At 45.7% G+C, this 15576-nt stretch overlaps 2 protein-coding genes across 2 annotated transcripts; both read right to left on the bottom strand.

Annotated features, from left to right (window-relative positions):
- Positions 1–97: 97 nt before the first annotated feature.
- LOC121619920 (methyltransferase-like protein 24) lies at positions 98–6244 on the bottom strand. Its single transcript, XM_041955861.1, has 5 exons — positions 5837–6244; positions 4775–4873; positions 2989–3125; positions 2529–2796; positions 98–1189 (listed from the first exon to the last, which is right to left on the bottom strand). Exons 1-5 carry the CDS (start codon positions 6167–6169, stop codon positions 884–886), a joined length of 1143 nt encoding a protein of 380 aa, XP_041811795.1. The 5' UTR covers positions 6170–6244; the 3' UTR covers positions 98–883.
- A 2939-nt stretch (positions 6245–9183) lies between these two features.
- Positions 9184–15266, bottom strand: ahdc1 (AT hook, DNA binding motif, containing 1). The gene is made up of 4 exons (XM_041956030.1): positions 14058–15266; positions 12244–13964; positions 10017–11766; positions 9184–9238 (listed from the first exon to the last, which is right to left on the bottom strand). The coding sequence occupies exons 1-3, from the start codon at positions 15264–15266 to the stop codon at positions 10023–10025; spliced, it is 4674 nt and encodes a 1557-aa protein (XP_041811964.1). The 3' UTR covers positions 9184–9238; positions 10017–10022.
- Between the last annotated feature and the right edge of the window lie 310 nt (positions 15267–15576).

A 15576-nucleotide genomic window follows, 5' to 3' on the forward strand; every position in this document is an offset into this window, starting at 1 on the left:
AGGCCTTCCTTCTTATGGAATTACTGCCTGTCATTACCAGAGATGATGACGATCCTCCAAGAACAGATAAAGTAGCCGTCAATGATTTATGGCTTTATTTGGTATTTTATTGTGGTAATAATGCAACTTTATAACACGGTTTCACTGTTTTTTTGCGTTTGTTATACAGTACACAGTACAGTGCAAAAATGCATCAGCATAATGGACAAATTTCTACATATTGCACAGTAGGCACTACTAGTCTGAATATAATTTAACATTCTCTTCAATGTAAAGGGTTATTGCACATAAAAGCATTTCAGGCCTACAGAAATGTAAAAAAAATACAATAAATAAACTGCTGAATCTCCATAATCTGTTGAATCTACATTCAAGTTCCATCTGGATTAAATTAATGATTAATGAAAGGGGTCGTACTGTATGATATAATAATACGATGTAGTATTGATAAAATCAAAGGTCTGTTTGGTATTTAGCACTACTTAGGACCGAACCCAGCAGTGGCAACAATTTAGATTGACAGTATCTGCTGTTTTTTATGTTGCAAATGAGACAAAATAAAATTTGTAAGTCTAATTACTACATTACAGCACTGTTGCCCAGTTAAATCAGCAAGCCCTCCTCCTGCTCCATATTGGTCAAATTAATCAGTATCACAACAGTATTTCCCTCCAAGGGTGGAGTGATAAAAAGGAAGATCCCTACATCTCCACTAGAGGGAGATGTCTGTTAAGAACAGTGTGTGCCTGAAATGACAGGAAAATAAGTTTTTTGTTAGTAAAGTATAACTCCACCAACTATTTTAAGGTCGACCTTCTCCCTCTTGTTGGCCATCCACAATGTCCGGTCGTCTGGTACGCCTGTGTCCATTCATGTGTGTGTGTCAGTGTCTTGTGTTGACCCAGCTGAGTGTGTAGGAGCTGTGAGCATTAGGTACTGTCTGTTTTAGGACACTGTGACCCTCTCCTGCAGAGCTGTGGACCAGCTTGAGTCCAAAAGCTTGGAGACCCTGCAGGACACTGAACCAATAGCGGAGCACTTCCTCATTGGTTCCGCCCACTTCAAACCCTGCCCATTGCAGGTGCACTGTGGCAACCACATGATGGACACTCTGCAGAGTTCCCAACTCAATCCAGTTCTGAAAAACTCGCCATTCAGCACTGAGCAGGTCAGCATAAAGGAAGTGAACCTAAAGAGATTAGAGATTAAAGAGAAGAGAATAGAGATTCAATATTGTACTGTGCAACTGCACAAAATGATCACATATTTACAATACAAATAAGAAGTGTGTTTTACAAATTAGTTTTCAAGTTTCAAAATCAGAGAAAGGTTCTATTTCAAGAATTTATGATTTCTTCATGTTGTGCAGCCTTGCTTTCCATAACATACCTGTTGTATTGTAAATATAGACTTAATCAGTTTAGCCAAATATTTGAAAATCAATTAAAAATCATCTATGATAGGATGCCATAGACACTTTCTTATAATCAGGAGTGCACATAACTGGGTAGGGTTAAGGCATTTCTCATTTACACAGGATTCTTGTCAACACATTAGACCCAATGAAGGAACCTACTGTGATAGATGTACAAAAAAAACAGATATCAAGTGGTTACCTTGGAAAGAAACACAAAGAAACATCAAACCAAATCCAAGCAGAAGAAAAGACTTTCCTCTGAAAAGTGGCTCCAACTTGTTGTGGCTTGACGCAAACAATGAATGTACCAACATGTGGTGCAAGATATGTCAATTGCACCACATCTAGTACACAAAACATGTGTACTTTGTACAGACTCAAAGGAAAGGGGACACAGCATGAATATGGCACAAACTATCGCTGACAAGTCCCTAGTCAAGCTGAAAAGTCCAGTCACCCACTTGCTAAATGACAAAGCAAACTGAATGAGGAACAACAGCAAGCTCTGTCATGTTTTTCCTCATAGCATGTCATAAGGCTAAAAATGCATGTGCTGTGTCTTCTCATGCTGAGGATGACCCCAGAGACATCTGACCCAAAGCCAGCTGTTAACCTGTGGATGGAGACAACTAATCAGAGGCTCAACCAGGGACTGGGCGGCGCATCTTCATCATCTACCATGCAGGAAGCTGAAGCGGAGGACAGTGAAGGAGACACCGAGAAAGACAGTGAGGAAGACTGTGTTTATTAAAACCATGTTATATATGGGGTGGGTAGCAAACACCATCTCCTGGTGCTCACCTGAGTGCAGGACTTAAAAAGTTATGTGCACACCTGCTTATAATGTCAACCAACACATATTCAAACTGCAGGTATATAGTTCCCTCTTGTGGCTGCAGGATGTAACTGGGCCGGTGTATGATTCACTCACTTAAATTGTTGCCATGGCAGCCAGGGATGGCGCAGAGCCCTGTTGCTATGGGAACGTACAAGTAAGAGAGCTTTCTGGGTATGTTGGGTCGAAAAGACTCTAAGGTATGTTTGTTTGGCACTGTTTCTCCAAATGTCTTGAGTGTGTATGTGTGTGTCTGTGTATGTGTGTGTGTCTTACTGTGTGATGTCCCAGAGCTGCCATGATGTCTGCCAGTGTTTGAGAAACACTACCCAGGTTGCCTCTAGTCTTGTGCTTGCGCTTCCTTGGAGCTCGCCACTCCAGCCACATCTTGTGCCGACTGACCACGCCTCCATCACCATGGTTACTAGCCAAACTGTTGCCAAGGTGACCACCAGATGCATTGGAGTTGCTGGGATCAAAACTGTGGACTTCACATCCCAGTAGTGACACAGTCTTTAGAAACTCTGCATCTCTCCCATCCATACTAGAGAGACAAAGGCAAACACAAAAAGATAGACAGAGAGGCAGGGGAGCACAGAGGTGGTTCGAAGATTATTGCATGCATGATTAAATATGCATTGCATTGTTTATTCCAACTCTGTCAGTGATATGAATGCACAAGCATCGCAGCACATGCACAGACACATGCACATAGTATACAGACATATGGGCACACCTAAAGGAGTATGCAACACATGGTCTATCTGCAGCAGGAAGGAGCCAGTCTTCAGCACACAGCAGCCAGTGGGGTGAATCTGCAGGGGGCTGTGATGCCTGAGCCTGACCTGGAGACAAAACCCTGGAGCAGTTTAGCTGTGGATGGACGGGAGAGGAGAGATCATGTGAGATGGGTTGGGTAGAGGCCTGATAACAGTCTCACGCAGAATTAGCATATTACTAAGAAGAGAGGAAGTTAAAGAAGTTGAAAGCTTGTCTTGTGAAATGTGTGAGACCATTTCAGACAGAGTGAGTGATGTTTCCACATCTTTAAGTAAAGCTTATTATTTTCTAGGGAAATTGACTCATAAATATGAGATTCAGTAGATGACTGGACCTATGTTATACATTTTTGAGTTGTGTGCTTACATTATCCCGTATGTCCCCAACAATGACCAAAGTCAGAGAAATCCATAATTTTATTTAAGTCAACGATGTGCTGCTTTTGGTCGCCTGTCAACGGCGTCATATCCTCTTTCCCCGCTGTGAGGAAGGGCATCGGCGAACTAACTAGTTAGCCGCTCTATTGTTTACTATTGTTTGCTCGCTCATGATGGAGCAGCAATGAAGACAACTCCCACAAGCCCACGCTACTTCATGATGTCATCAAAATCCGTCTTTTGTTATTGTTTTGATTCAGAGACCCTTAGCAGCATAAATTACATACTGTGCTTTTAACTAGAATAACTTTGAGAGTTGTCTTAATTCATGGCAGATATCGAATAAATATACAACAAAATCAACACAATACACTTATTCTTACAACATAATTTGCTCATTTTCTCTCCCAGTTCCCCAGCACTCAGTGTTGCATAAGTCTTAACTCTTGTATGGGGATTTCCAGTCTGGAACTGAAAGTCCTCACTAGCTCCAGATTTTGCAGAAATCTGCCAGGATACTGACAGTACCTGACTGATCATATTACTGCTGAGTTAACCCCCCACACTGGAAGTCTGCAGCTGTAGAAGTGAAGTAGTTGAAAAAGTAAAGTTTTTATTGATTACTCTTCAGGCTTGGCAAAATCTCACTCCTGGCTACAGTATCTGTAGGTCCCGTAAGTACAGCGTGAGACCTTCAGGGAGGGCCCAAAATATTACACCAGTGGTTCCCAGACATGATGGGGCTGATCACAAAGGCAGAAAAGAAGAAGAAAAACATTTCTGCTATTCAAAATTATATTAATTCAATACTGGTTTCTATCTTCTATCTTATAAAATTATTCAAATGAATCAATCTGAAAAGGGGCATTTTGGTTAAACTGCACACAGCTCACTGTCATATGCAACCTGTTATGAAGGGTCATAAATAGACATCACTTTTTTATAGGGTCACAAGACAAGAAGATTGGGAAGCTCTCCCTTAGAATATGTGACTTTGTATGTAACATGGTTTAGTTCCTTTTTCCTTACATTTTAGAGTTTACAATTATTTATCCTGTCATTTCTTACTGCTTATCTCTATTAGTGTTTTGCAGTCCTTTGTAAAAAACAAACAAACAACAACAATATAACAGTTTAACACAGTTAAAATGTGCCATATAAAGTAAATACAAATTAGAAGTGTCCAAATTGTGTTAGGTCATGGTTATGATATTAGGGGATTCAGACATTTCACACATTGATGCACTTTTCACACCTTTTCAAACACTCTGATTTGATAAGATCAATTTAGTAGATGAAAACTCTTTGGAAGTACGATGTTTTTATTTGACTGCACTGCTGTAGGTGATGTCCAGTGTAGCCTACCTGTGGCCTGGTGATAGAAGTGATGATACGATTGAGTTCTGCTGTGAAGGACGGCTTGTCTGACGCCCATGGCTGCACCTCCAGTGTTCTGGGTCCCATCTGAGAACATGCATACATACCGTACACATCAGTATATTGATACTACAGCGCAAGGAATACCAAATCATTCATTGGGATTTGCAGGGGGTCTGAATAATGCATAGGAATGACAGTAATGTGTGGGAGTGTGCACCCCCTGCCCCAGGTATGAGTGATGAGGAGGCAGGTCACGGGCTCTGACCTCAGTCCTGATTTGCCTGAGGCACTGTAACATATGAACACACACACTCACACAAAGGCCCCCACCCAACTCAGACTGAACCCTGTGGTCACCATGGCAACCTCAGCACAGAGGGGGGGTTGATGATTCACTAGAATGAGTCAGAGAAATTAGCCTTGGGCAGAAAAAGAGACAGTGAGAGAAAAGGAGAATGAAGGAAAGAGGGGGTGAGCAGTGAGGGGAGTTTGAGGAGGGGGCAGATGCACCCACACACAAACACAGGTGAAGGGTGAAGCTCTATGCATCTGAAGGGCAAAGAGAGAACAGCTGTCACCTCTCTCTGATCTGGGGTCAGTGCTGTGCTCACCCCCTGCCCTCACCTGTTCCATCATGTCTGTAATAATTCACAGGGCCTTGCACAAACTGACCCAGCATAATGAATAAACTGGCAGAGGAAACCGCAGCAGCAGAATACGTTTATAAACTCATCATACAGTATGCCGAATGGCATTATCCCTTCATCTGTCTCCTACTTACTCTGTTCAAATTCCAGTACATTTGAAATTAGCTTTAACTGGCGTTAAGGAAAGCAATGGCATAAAATTAACTGAAGTATGTTCAAGTAAATAAATGATGTTTTTCACCTAAAAGTAAATATATATTGTAGGTGAAGATGAAAAAGTGTCGTTTTTCCCAAATAAAGTATGTAGCTGTTATAATTCAACAAATATCTGTTCTTTAACAATGATGTAAACATCCAAAACCTTTCAATTAAACTTTATCTGCCATGCTATGCCACTTACCTGGCGCGAGTGCATCTCGTTCTCATCCTCAAACGCTCGAGCCCCCTCCCTCCTTCCCCCATCTTCCACTTCAACCTCCTCGTCCTCTTCCTCCTGACCCGGTCCTCCGGACGGGGATCCCCGTTGGCGTGAGCTCCTCTCCGGTTCGATGCTAATAACGGAAAAGGCAACCGCGCCCTCCTGCTCCTCCACCCCCACCCTTGTGGCTCGAGGTAACCATGGCCCGACCACAAGGAGCTGGAGCGCGAGGAGAAACGTTGGGACTAACAGAAGTAGAATTCCCGAGCGGGTGGGGAGACCACCGCGGCCCCACCACCGCACACAGGTCCGCATACCTCCACTGTGGTGGCACCGGGGAACATCTCCGGCGCTATGCCCTGTGATTCAACTTTTTCTGGAGGGCAGCGAGGAAAGTCCCAGCTGAGAACACCCTCCTCCTCCTCCTCCCTCCTCCTTCTTCCTCTTACCCCCAGGGAAATGTTGCGATGACGAAGCGCATTCCTCGGTCAACGGGGACCGTATTGGCACCGTCACTGCTGTTTTATTTAGCCCAAAAGTAACTCATACAGCTTACAATTAGCCTGAATATTTGTCAAAAAATCAACTATTCTTGTATATTGAGAAAACAGAATCACGTTAAGCAAAACGTGCCATACTAATGTAAAGCTATAGTTAAGCTAATTTTATAGTTGATGCTAAAGGTAACTGATGGCCAAGCTACGTGAGAGGGGTTGCTAAAGTCGTTGCTAAGCGACACAAGAGCACCACCAGTAAGAGCAGTGAGTATAAAATCACTAATATTTATCATTGTCACAAATATTTGTATTAGTAATGTTATTCAGAGATCATTTTTAACCTGGACTGCCTTATTGAAGCAGAAACTGTGCTCACTCACTGCTTATGCCCTGCACTTTACTCAAGTAGGCTATTTTAAAGTCCTTATTTGAGGTAGGCTAGCTACTTTTATGCTAGTTTTTACTTCGACTCTACTACATATCAGAGGGGACCTATGAGTAGTTTATAAAAATGATACATGGCTCTATTATACCCCCCAACAGTGAATAAAGTTGTTAAAATTAGCTCCCTCTTGATCAGTTACATTAACATGCAGTTTACATGTCGATGGGTTAGAAATGAAATAATGTAATATGAGTATTCTGCTGCATAATGAATACTTTTGCTTGAAGTACATTTTGATGGTAATACATAATTTTTACTTGGTATTCTTGAATGCAGTCTTGTAATGGAGTATTCTTACAGTGATTTCTAGTTTTAAGAATGATAAACAATGTTTCAGATTATAACAGATTTGTTGTTAAATTGACTGAGAGTTTGGGGTTTAGTAGGCCGTTTTGTTTGAATTCTGCACAGAAAATAATCATTTGTATTTAAATGAAATGCTGTTGTTTTGCATAAATGTAGTATAAAAGAAGAGTCTGAAAGAGAGCTGTTGCTCTGCACACTCTTCTTTTCTGTCTGTCATGTAGTGTTGTTGACAGTGCGTGTCCCCTTCCACCATACAGTGGAATGTCACAGCAAACACATTTCCTCCGGCCATGTCTGAGTCTATTTAGTCAGCCTGTTGACAAACTGTACACAATATGCAGCCAGTAAACTCCCCCCATCTGCTTTCTTTCTCTCTCACTCTCTCTGTCTGTCTGGCACGCACACGCATACACACAAGCTGCAGATGTACAATATTTGCTCTATTATAGCAAGTTTCCCAGTGAGGACATGAAATTAGCATGGGGTCCCTTCCTGTCAGCTCTCTGGTACCACCAGCCTTCATGCTGTGCTTTAATACATTTCCTTATTTGGAAGAGGAATTTTGAAACCAAACATTTTTGTGCATTTTGTTTCAGTGGCTTTAAAACCTCTCCGACACTCTTTTCTGCTTTCCTCAGTCTGGCTTCTTTATTTCCCCTACAACACATCCTTCCCTCCCCACCTTCCATTCCTCTCCTCCCCTCCCTTTCGCTCCCTGTCGAATTGTGTCCTTGACTGAACTCTCTCGCTCACAGTCCCAGACAGCCTGGGCAGAGCCCAATACTCACGGAGGCTCTAAAACACACACGCACACACAAACATGCTCACATCTCCCTAAAGAAGCAATATGCCATAGACAAGATTACCAATGGCAAGAACAGAATGTGTATTTAAATATTTTGCACCTCAGATACATACATGATATGTAACAGACAGATATACAATTTTTTCATCACAAAAACCACCAAACAACACAAGACCACAGAAAAAAGAAGGGAGAGAGTGAAAGAAACAATGAGGCCCCGCCAAGACTTTGGTGTCTGGGGAGCTTCACTCGTTTTGACCCCACAGGCACGCACTCACACACACATAAACGCACACATACACACAAATACATGCATTACTGCAGTCACGCAAGCACACCCTCCTCTGGCTCACATCAGCACACAGAAAACAAGAGTCTCTTTGGGGCCGTTGTGTGATTTCAATGTCTCTTTCCCTTGTAGTTAAAACAGCAAAACACAGGATGTTGGGTCTCCATGCTGCAATCCCCACCCCCAGAGCAGAGAAACCATGGCAGAACGCTGAGGAGGGCATGTTGATGACGGACCTTCAGAGTGAAGAGGAGGGCCCCATGGCTTGGAGCTGGAGTCATATGTACAGATGCTGGTATTTCAAGAGCAGAAACTGGTTTAGTCCACTTTTCTCTGATGGTACACAACACAAGGAGTGCACAGAGCGGGACGTTTGCTAGGCTCATGGTATTTAAAAAGTTGATTTGGGCTCAGATGCGGTTCAGGTTAGGGCACAAGACAGATATGCAGGGTTAGTGTAGGTCAAGTGCAGACCACAGTTGCTGGTTTAGCAGAGGAGGGGAGGTTGAGAGAGAACAGAGAAACGACACAGAAAGAGAGAGAGAGAGCAGTGTGATCCTAGCTTGTCCATGTTGCAAATGTACAGAACAGGACCAGATAGATTTGGTGAGATACAAACTTCTGGGAAACGGAAGTCACAGCAGGACTCAAGGGGGTGAGGAAATAGGTTTGTCTCTGTCCATCAGCGTCTGGTATTCAACTGTCAGCTCCTCTCGGCCATTTCCTCATTCCAGCATAGAATGTGAGTGAGGATACACATGTGTTATTTTATGTGTTCATGTTTAGGTAGTGAATTAATCTGCACATGCGTGTCTGTGTTTGTGTGTGTCTGTGTCTGTATTTGTGTGTGTGTGCATGTATGTGTGCATGCTTGGGCGTTTAAGTTGCAGTTGATCTTGATTGTCAGTGCTGGAGAATTAAAGCTTTACTGTCCAAAGCTGGCAGCTAAATTCTCACCCTTCATTTCACAGTCTCTCACAAAGAAGTCTCCTTACCAAAAAAAAAATGTTTGCAAATCTGTAAAAGCTTGGATTGAATGCACCTGAAAGAAAAACAGAGGGGGAGAGAAAGAGGTGACAAGAGAGTAATATGAGAGACTATGATATTTTTGACAGTGGTAAAATAAAAAGCAAACTGCATTGGATTGAATGGACTAAAACTTGACACTATTTTAACAGCTCTTTGTAAACATACTTTACTGTGAGTAACACCATATTTGATTTGGTGCTAAAAGTAATTTGGTAAGTGTGTGTGTGTGTGTGTGTGTGTGTTTGTGTGTGTGTGTGTGTGCATGGTTGCTGTTGTACTTCATTTTTATTGATTTATATATTTGTACTTCAGCTTTAGGGTTTACGTGGACTTTGACTGTTCACGTTTTGAGACACAAACACATTCCAATTGACCTATAACTCCCATTAAATGAGCAACAGTTTGCAAAGATGGAGTATCTAGGGAAGTAATTAGTTGAGCAATAAGTTATTTAACCAGACCTTCCCTTAGATATGGATGTTTTGTGAAACTGATTCCACTGTAAATGTTTACATCAACTTTTCACTTACTAATTACAACCACTAATAGTGGTTCATCATCTAATTAAATATCAAGTAATGAACAGCTATACAATTTGGTGTGTCTATTGATGGATTAATTTATTCATTTCTTTTGTTCCTTATTGCCCAATTAAATATCAATGCGCTGCTTTCAAATCAAAAGTATACTCATCCTTAGAAATTAAGCACTCCTCTGGAAATGTCTATTAGAGTTCAATTGGTGGTCCTTAGTTGTTTGTATGAAGGTTAAATAAAACTAAATATTCTCACCTGCTGTTACAGGCTGGTGACACTGAAGCTGTCATCATTGGTTGGGTCCAGGAGCTGGCACAGCACCCCACCTCCCTGAGCCGCCTGGGAGGGGTAGCGGTGTCCCATGCCCTGGTAGGATGGATGGGACAAGGAGAAGCCGCTAGTGTCCTCCTGATGGGGCGAGGAGTCCAGGGGAGGTTTGGGGTATGGAGAGTGAGGCAAGGCGCCCTGGCGATGGCCTGTGCTCATAGCATGGGGGGTCAGATCCCGCTTGTGGGGGGGCACGGTCAAGGGAGGGCTGCACTCCTCATAAAGCACAGGTGTTGAGTGGAGGCTGGTACTGGGGTTGGAGTGTGTATGGGAGGGGAGGTGAGAGTTGGGGTTGGTGTGTGTGTTGTGGTGGGGTTGATTGTTGGTGTGAGGGTTTGAGTGGGAGAGGGGATTGCTCTGGAGGTGTGAGGTGGGATGGGTGTTGGTGTGTGAGCTCAGGTTTGCATGGGACTGCGTATTGTGATGGTGTGTGTCATGGGGACTCGGGTTCATGTGTGTGTTCGCATTTGGGCCAGTGAGCGGATTGCCATGTGTATTTCCATGAGGACTTGTGTGCGGGTTGCTGTGTGTGTGCACGGCTGTATTTGTGTGTGTGGTGTGTGAGTGCGGGCTGGGGCTGCTGCTGTGCGACGTCTGTCCGTACCAGTAAGGGGAGCTGCAGTAGCTGGGAGAGTCATACTGCGAGAACTGTGGGTCTTTTGGAGGGGGGCGGTGCGAGGGACTCAGTGCAGTGCCGCAGTGGGGTGTTACTCGGGGTGAGGGAGAGCATGAGGGGGAGAAGGTCCTGGAGGGTACAGGGTGGTAAGACTGGGGCGGAGGAGGGGTGGGCTTGGGAGGGTAAGGGGGAGATGAGACGCTGGGTGAGAGGGAAGAGGAGGACTCTCCAGGGTATAAGGCTGGATATCGCTCCTCAGAGGACGGTGTGGAGGGGTGGGCAGAATAAGGGGAAGGGTACTCACAGGGGTCCTGGAGGTAGCTGGAAGGTGGTGCAGGATTGGGAGTGGCCAGGGGAGAGAGGCTACTACTGTCTCCACTGTAATAGTCCAGCCCCTCCTGGAACAGCCCAGACCCCTCTGGACCTCCAGCAGTCACTGCTCCTCCCGCTCCGGATGCAGAGGCAGCCTTGCCCCTGCCTTTGGCACCTGATGGCCGCTCTCTTTGACATGGAGACAAACCACCTCTGCCTCCTCTAGACCCTCTTCCCCGTCCTCCAACCCCTCCCCGCTTAGGTCCAGGAGTAGGCGTCGGGGAGGGACTGGATGGAGAATCAGAGTGTAAAGCTGAACCCCCTTCTTTTTCTGATTGTGGTTCAGTCCGTTTCCTGCGACCGCGGCCAGGTTTGCTGGTTCCCCCACCCTGGAAGAGGACATTTTGACTCCAGTTGTACGAGGGCCCCGAAGCACTCTCGTGCCAATCCATCATCAACTTCTCTAGGCTGGACAGACTTGATTGACCCCCCTCTCCACTAACAGACGCAGCCTCATTCTGCTTGTATGTGCCACCTGTAGAGCTGGGTCCACTACCAGCAGCTGCAGATCCAAGATGTGAAGAATCAGAAGAGGATTCTGATAGACTTTCAGGAAAAGGCTGTCTCTTGGCCTTCTGGGGGGTATAGTTGGAAATATCCAAGATGTCTTTGGACTCATTGGAGCCATATTCACTGTAGCTGTGATACTGATGCCCAAAGCTGTCTGTTGACCAGCCACCAAAACCTTGTCTGAAAAAAAAAGAAAAGTCCATAAACATAGCAACACAAATTCTAAAACACACAAGCAGCACTTGAGCAACATGTGTGAATTTGAGAAATATTTCAGTTTTCACTGCTTAGTTGCATTTGCATCAAGTAGGAGCCTTATGAGAAAACTATGAATGCAGGTTTTGACCACGGATTCCTAAGCTGGATAAATGCAGTGCACGTTTTAGCCCTGAGTTAACTAATGTCAGGTATCGACTGTTAATTAGCACATGGTGGACTTGGAAAAATTGAAAATGATGTTCTAAGGTGAAATATTTAGATTATGTAATTCATATCACTTTGTTGTGAACTTTGTTTTTCATTAAAGAATACATTTAATCACAAACTCTTTACAACCAATTCCGATTTTTGTGTAAAAAAAGAATTCAGGAATTTCTTGAATTCACTGTACACTTTTTTGAGTATTATTATGGTGACAGGTGGCCACAAGTTATTTACCTGAAGCTCCACTGATTGGAGTTGTACTGTTTGTAACCTTCTGGAGAGGAGGAGGAGCTGAAGGGGTTACTTTTGGCCACAGACATGTACCCTCCTCCTGGTGATGTGGGTCCTGTTGACTCACCCCGCACCATGGAGGAATGACCTGCTGCAGGATATCCACTATAGCCTCGCTTCACTGCTGCCTGGTAGCTAGAATAACCCATTTGACCAACAGTGGTGGCCTTGCCGCTGTTGTGTCCAGATCCATATGCAAAACTGCAGTCTGCAGATCTCTGTGGCACTGCAGGAGAAGAGGAGGAGTAACCAGATGAGTAGTGGCCATAAGAGGCAGGATGGGGGGAGCTAGGAGAGTGTGAGAGAGTTGGAGGAGTGGATTTGGGATAGGTAGAAGTGGTGGGCGATGTTTGGGCCAGGCTGCCATAGCTGTATGGAGGTCTGGCTGAGGAACAATGTGTCTGGGCTGAACCCTCCACCCCAGAACCTGCACCTTTGTTGCTCCACTTGGGGAATGCAGAGGACCAGCTGTGACCAGTAGCTGGACTGGATGGCTCATAACCAGGAGTGGATGAAGCTTTGCGGGGGTCTGACTGCGAGGAGGAGATGTCTAACAGGTCTGATGAATCATCTGAGTCGAGGAGTGACCGGAAATATCCAGCAAACAGGCCTTGTGAGTCCTCCCCAGCTGGCCCAACCCCTCTACTTCCTCCTGGACTGCTGTAAGCACCTCCCCTTCCAACCTCACAGGAGGAGAAGCCCCCCCTTGGAGATCCACAGAGCTGATACCCACCCAAACCCCTCTCCTTGTCCATACCCCCCTCCTCACCCCAACCACCTGCCCCATTGGGCCAGTCCTGCCCTGTGGACACCCCCTCCCCTTTAAATGCACCATTCTTTCTCACGCGTCTCCTCCTGACTATTTTCTCACCTCCAGGCTCAGTTCCTACGACACCCCCTCCCCTACCAACCCCACCTACACCCTTTCCCCTTTTCCTAGGTAATCCATGCTCAGAAATGGGGCTTGGTTTCCGCTTCTTGCCAATGGATTCAAAGAAGTCACTGAAAGTGCTCTTATTGCGCTCACTGCCCCCAATCCCCCCTGCTGCTCCTCCACCTCTTCCAGTGCCCCCTCCTCTGCCACCTCGGGGGCGTCTATACCCAGTGAGCCGGTGGAGCAAGGTGGATATTCCAGGGTTTTCCAAGGGCGTGTGAAAGCTTTCTGGCTCACTGGGTGTCCAGCAGCGAGGGGGAGAGCAACGGCCAGTGGCAGGGGGCTGGCGGTTTAAAAAGGCCAGTTTGGAAAGAACATCCCCATACTCTGTTTTCACATCATTAGTATCATTAACATAGGATGGATAAGGGGATGGGAGTTTAGTCCGACGCCGCCTCTGGGGCTTCTTGGGCTGGTCTCCATTACCACCATTCCCCGCATTCTGAGGCTCTCCCGGTATTCCTGGCAGAGACTGTTTAGGTGGTCGTCCCCGCCTGCGCTTCAAAATAACAGGCAGTTCTCCAGGAGGGAACATTACCATAACACTCTTCCCATTGTTCTTCATGCGGAGCAGTGCGGTCGGCTCTCGAGCTACCTCTGAGCCCTCCAACCCGCCATCATGGCCTTTCTCTGGCCCTGTAACTGTCTCCAAATTGGAAATCTTGTAGCTCTTCTGTCTGCGGCTAAGGCTGATGGGAATGCGAGCCACCTTGACAACAATCTTCCTCACCTGTAAAGCAGAGACCAACATAAAACATATGCAATTGGAAATGTGAAAAGGTGAAGAAGTTACTGTAATGATACTGACAATAAATTAACTTACGCCGACAAATCGCCCACGTCTCCGGTTGTTGGCAGAAGTCACCCCCAACTCTGCAATAGGTCCCTCCTTCACAGTTAGCAGAGGTGCAGGGATGGGGGATGTGTTTACAAAAGGGAGATGAGAGGTAGCGCGATGAGCCACGGACTGGGCTGCCTGGCGCTTTTTCATGACACTTTTAGGAGCTGCTTTTTGGACAGATTTAGGGGCAGGCCTAGACCTGGATTTAGGTCCAGGTCTATGCCCAATTCTGGGCCCAGGTTTAGGTATAGCTTTAGGAACAGGTTTGGGTACAGTTAGAGCAAGAGCAATGTCTGTAGGGCAAGGAGCTGTGGGGAGAACAGCCTCCACGGACACATGCTCTTCTTTGTCAGCAACAGCCACTTCCTCTTCTTTAACCCTCCAGATCTTCTCCAGTACTTCTTCCTCCTCCTCTCCTCCCCTTTCCCTCCCTGCTCTCTTCTCCCCATCCTCTATGCTGCGACGGAGGCGGGAGGACTTGCGCAGGTGACAGGGGAAGCGGGGACGTCCGGAGCTGCGGAGTTCATACTTCTTCTCTGCCTCAACAGGAAGAGAAGAGGAGCCTGCGTTTGGGTTTGGACCAATAGGGACTGGACAAAAGGTTGAGGGCATTTCTGTCTCTGCGGTAAGGACTGGGCCTGCCAGCTGATTGGTGGAGGCAGGATGATTGCCAAGTGCCAAAGACAGGGGTTGAGGTGAGGTTGTGTGAATGGCCTCTGGTGGTGTGAGAGTTCTGGAGCGTTCTGGCGCAACAGAGCCTGTATGTGCGTTGATATCCATGTGTCCACAATCATCCATGTGTGTGTGTGAAACAGCCTGTGCATGTTCGTCTGGGTCTATGTGCGTTTGCATGTTTCTAAGTGTGTCCGCAAATGTATGCGTCTCAGCAGTAGTATGAATCTCCGTCTGCCTCCGTCGGCAGGTACCGTGCCCCAGCCTTCTCTGTAGATGAAGACCGTTGGCCAGGGCAGAAGGAGAGGAGGAGGAAAAGCGGTCGGAAGTCACCGGTGCCAGTCCATCGTTAGAGGGATCCTGGGACCCCTCCTGGAGCCCGAGCTCCCTGGTCCAGAGCTCAGGCCCTGACAGCCCCTCCAGCCCCCCGACACACGCTTTACCCTCTGTCTGAGTCCCACCACAGCCCACTGGAGCACCAGTTTGGCCTGAATGTAAGTGATCTGATAAGCCACTCATTCAGTGGACGGTCTTGCTGGCACTGAGGGAGGAAAAAGAGGGTGATGTTTTCTGCTGTATGAAAATTAGTGTATCTTCTTGGTAGCTGTCTTCGTCCAAGTGCTGGCAAGAAGACTCAAGGACCTAAGGACAGAAATACAAACAATGTTATAAACTGGATAGGAAGTCCTCAAGTACATTTACATCTCCTTGCTGCATTTAAGATATAGTATTAGTATAGTATAGTATAGTATCGTATTTAATCTTAACTGCTTGCTTCTAAATATATTGGTCATTGTAAGGCATCAAACACTATATAAAAATCAAACAT

Source organism: Chelmon rostratus, chromosome 16 (genome assembly GCF_017976325.1).
Source record: "Chelmon rostratus isolate fCheRos1 chromosome 16, fCheRos1.pri, whole genome shotgun sequence".
In the NCBI taxonomy this organism is placed as follows: domain Eukaryota; kingdom Metazoa; phylum Chordata; class Actinopteri; order Chaetodontiformes; family Chaetodontidae; genus Chelmon; species Chelmon rostratus.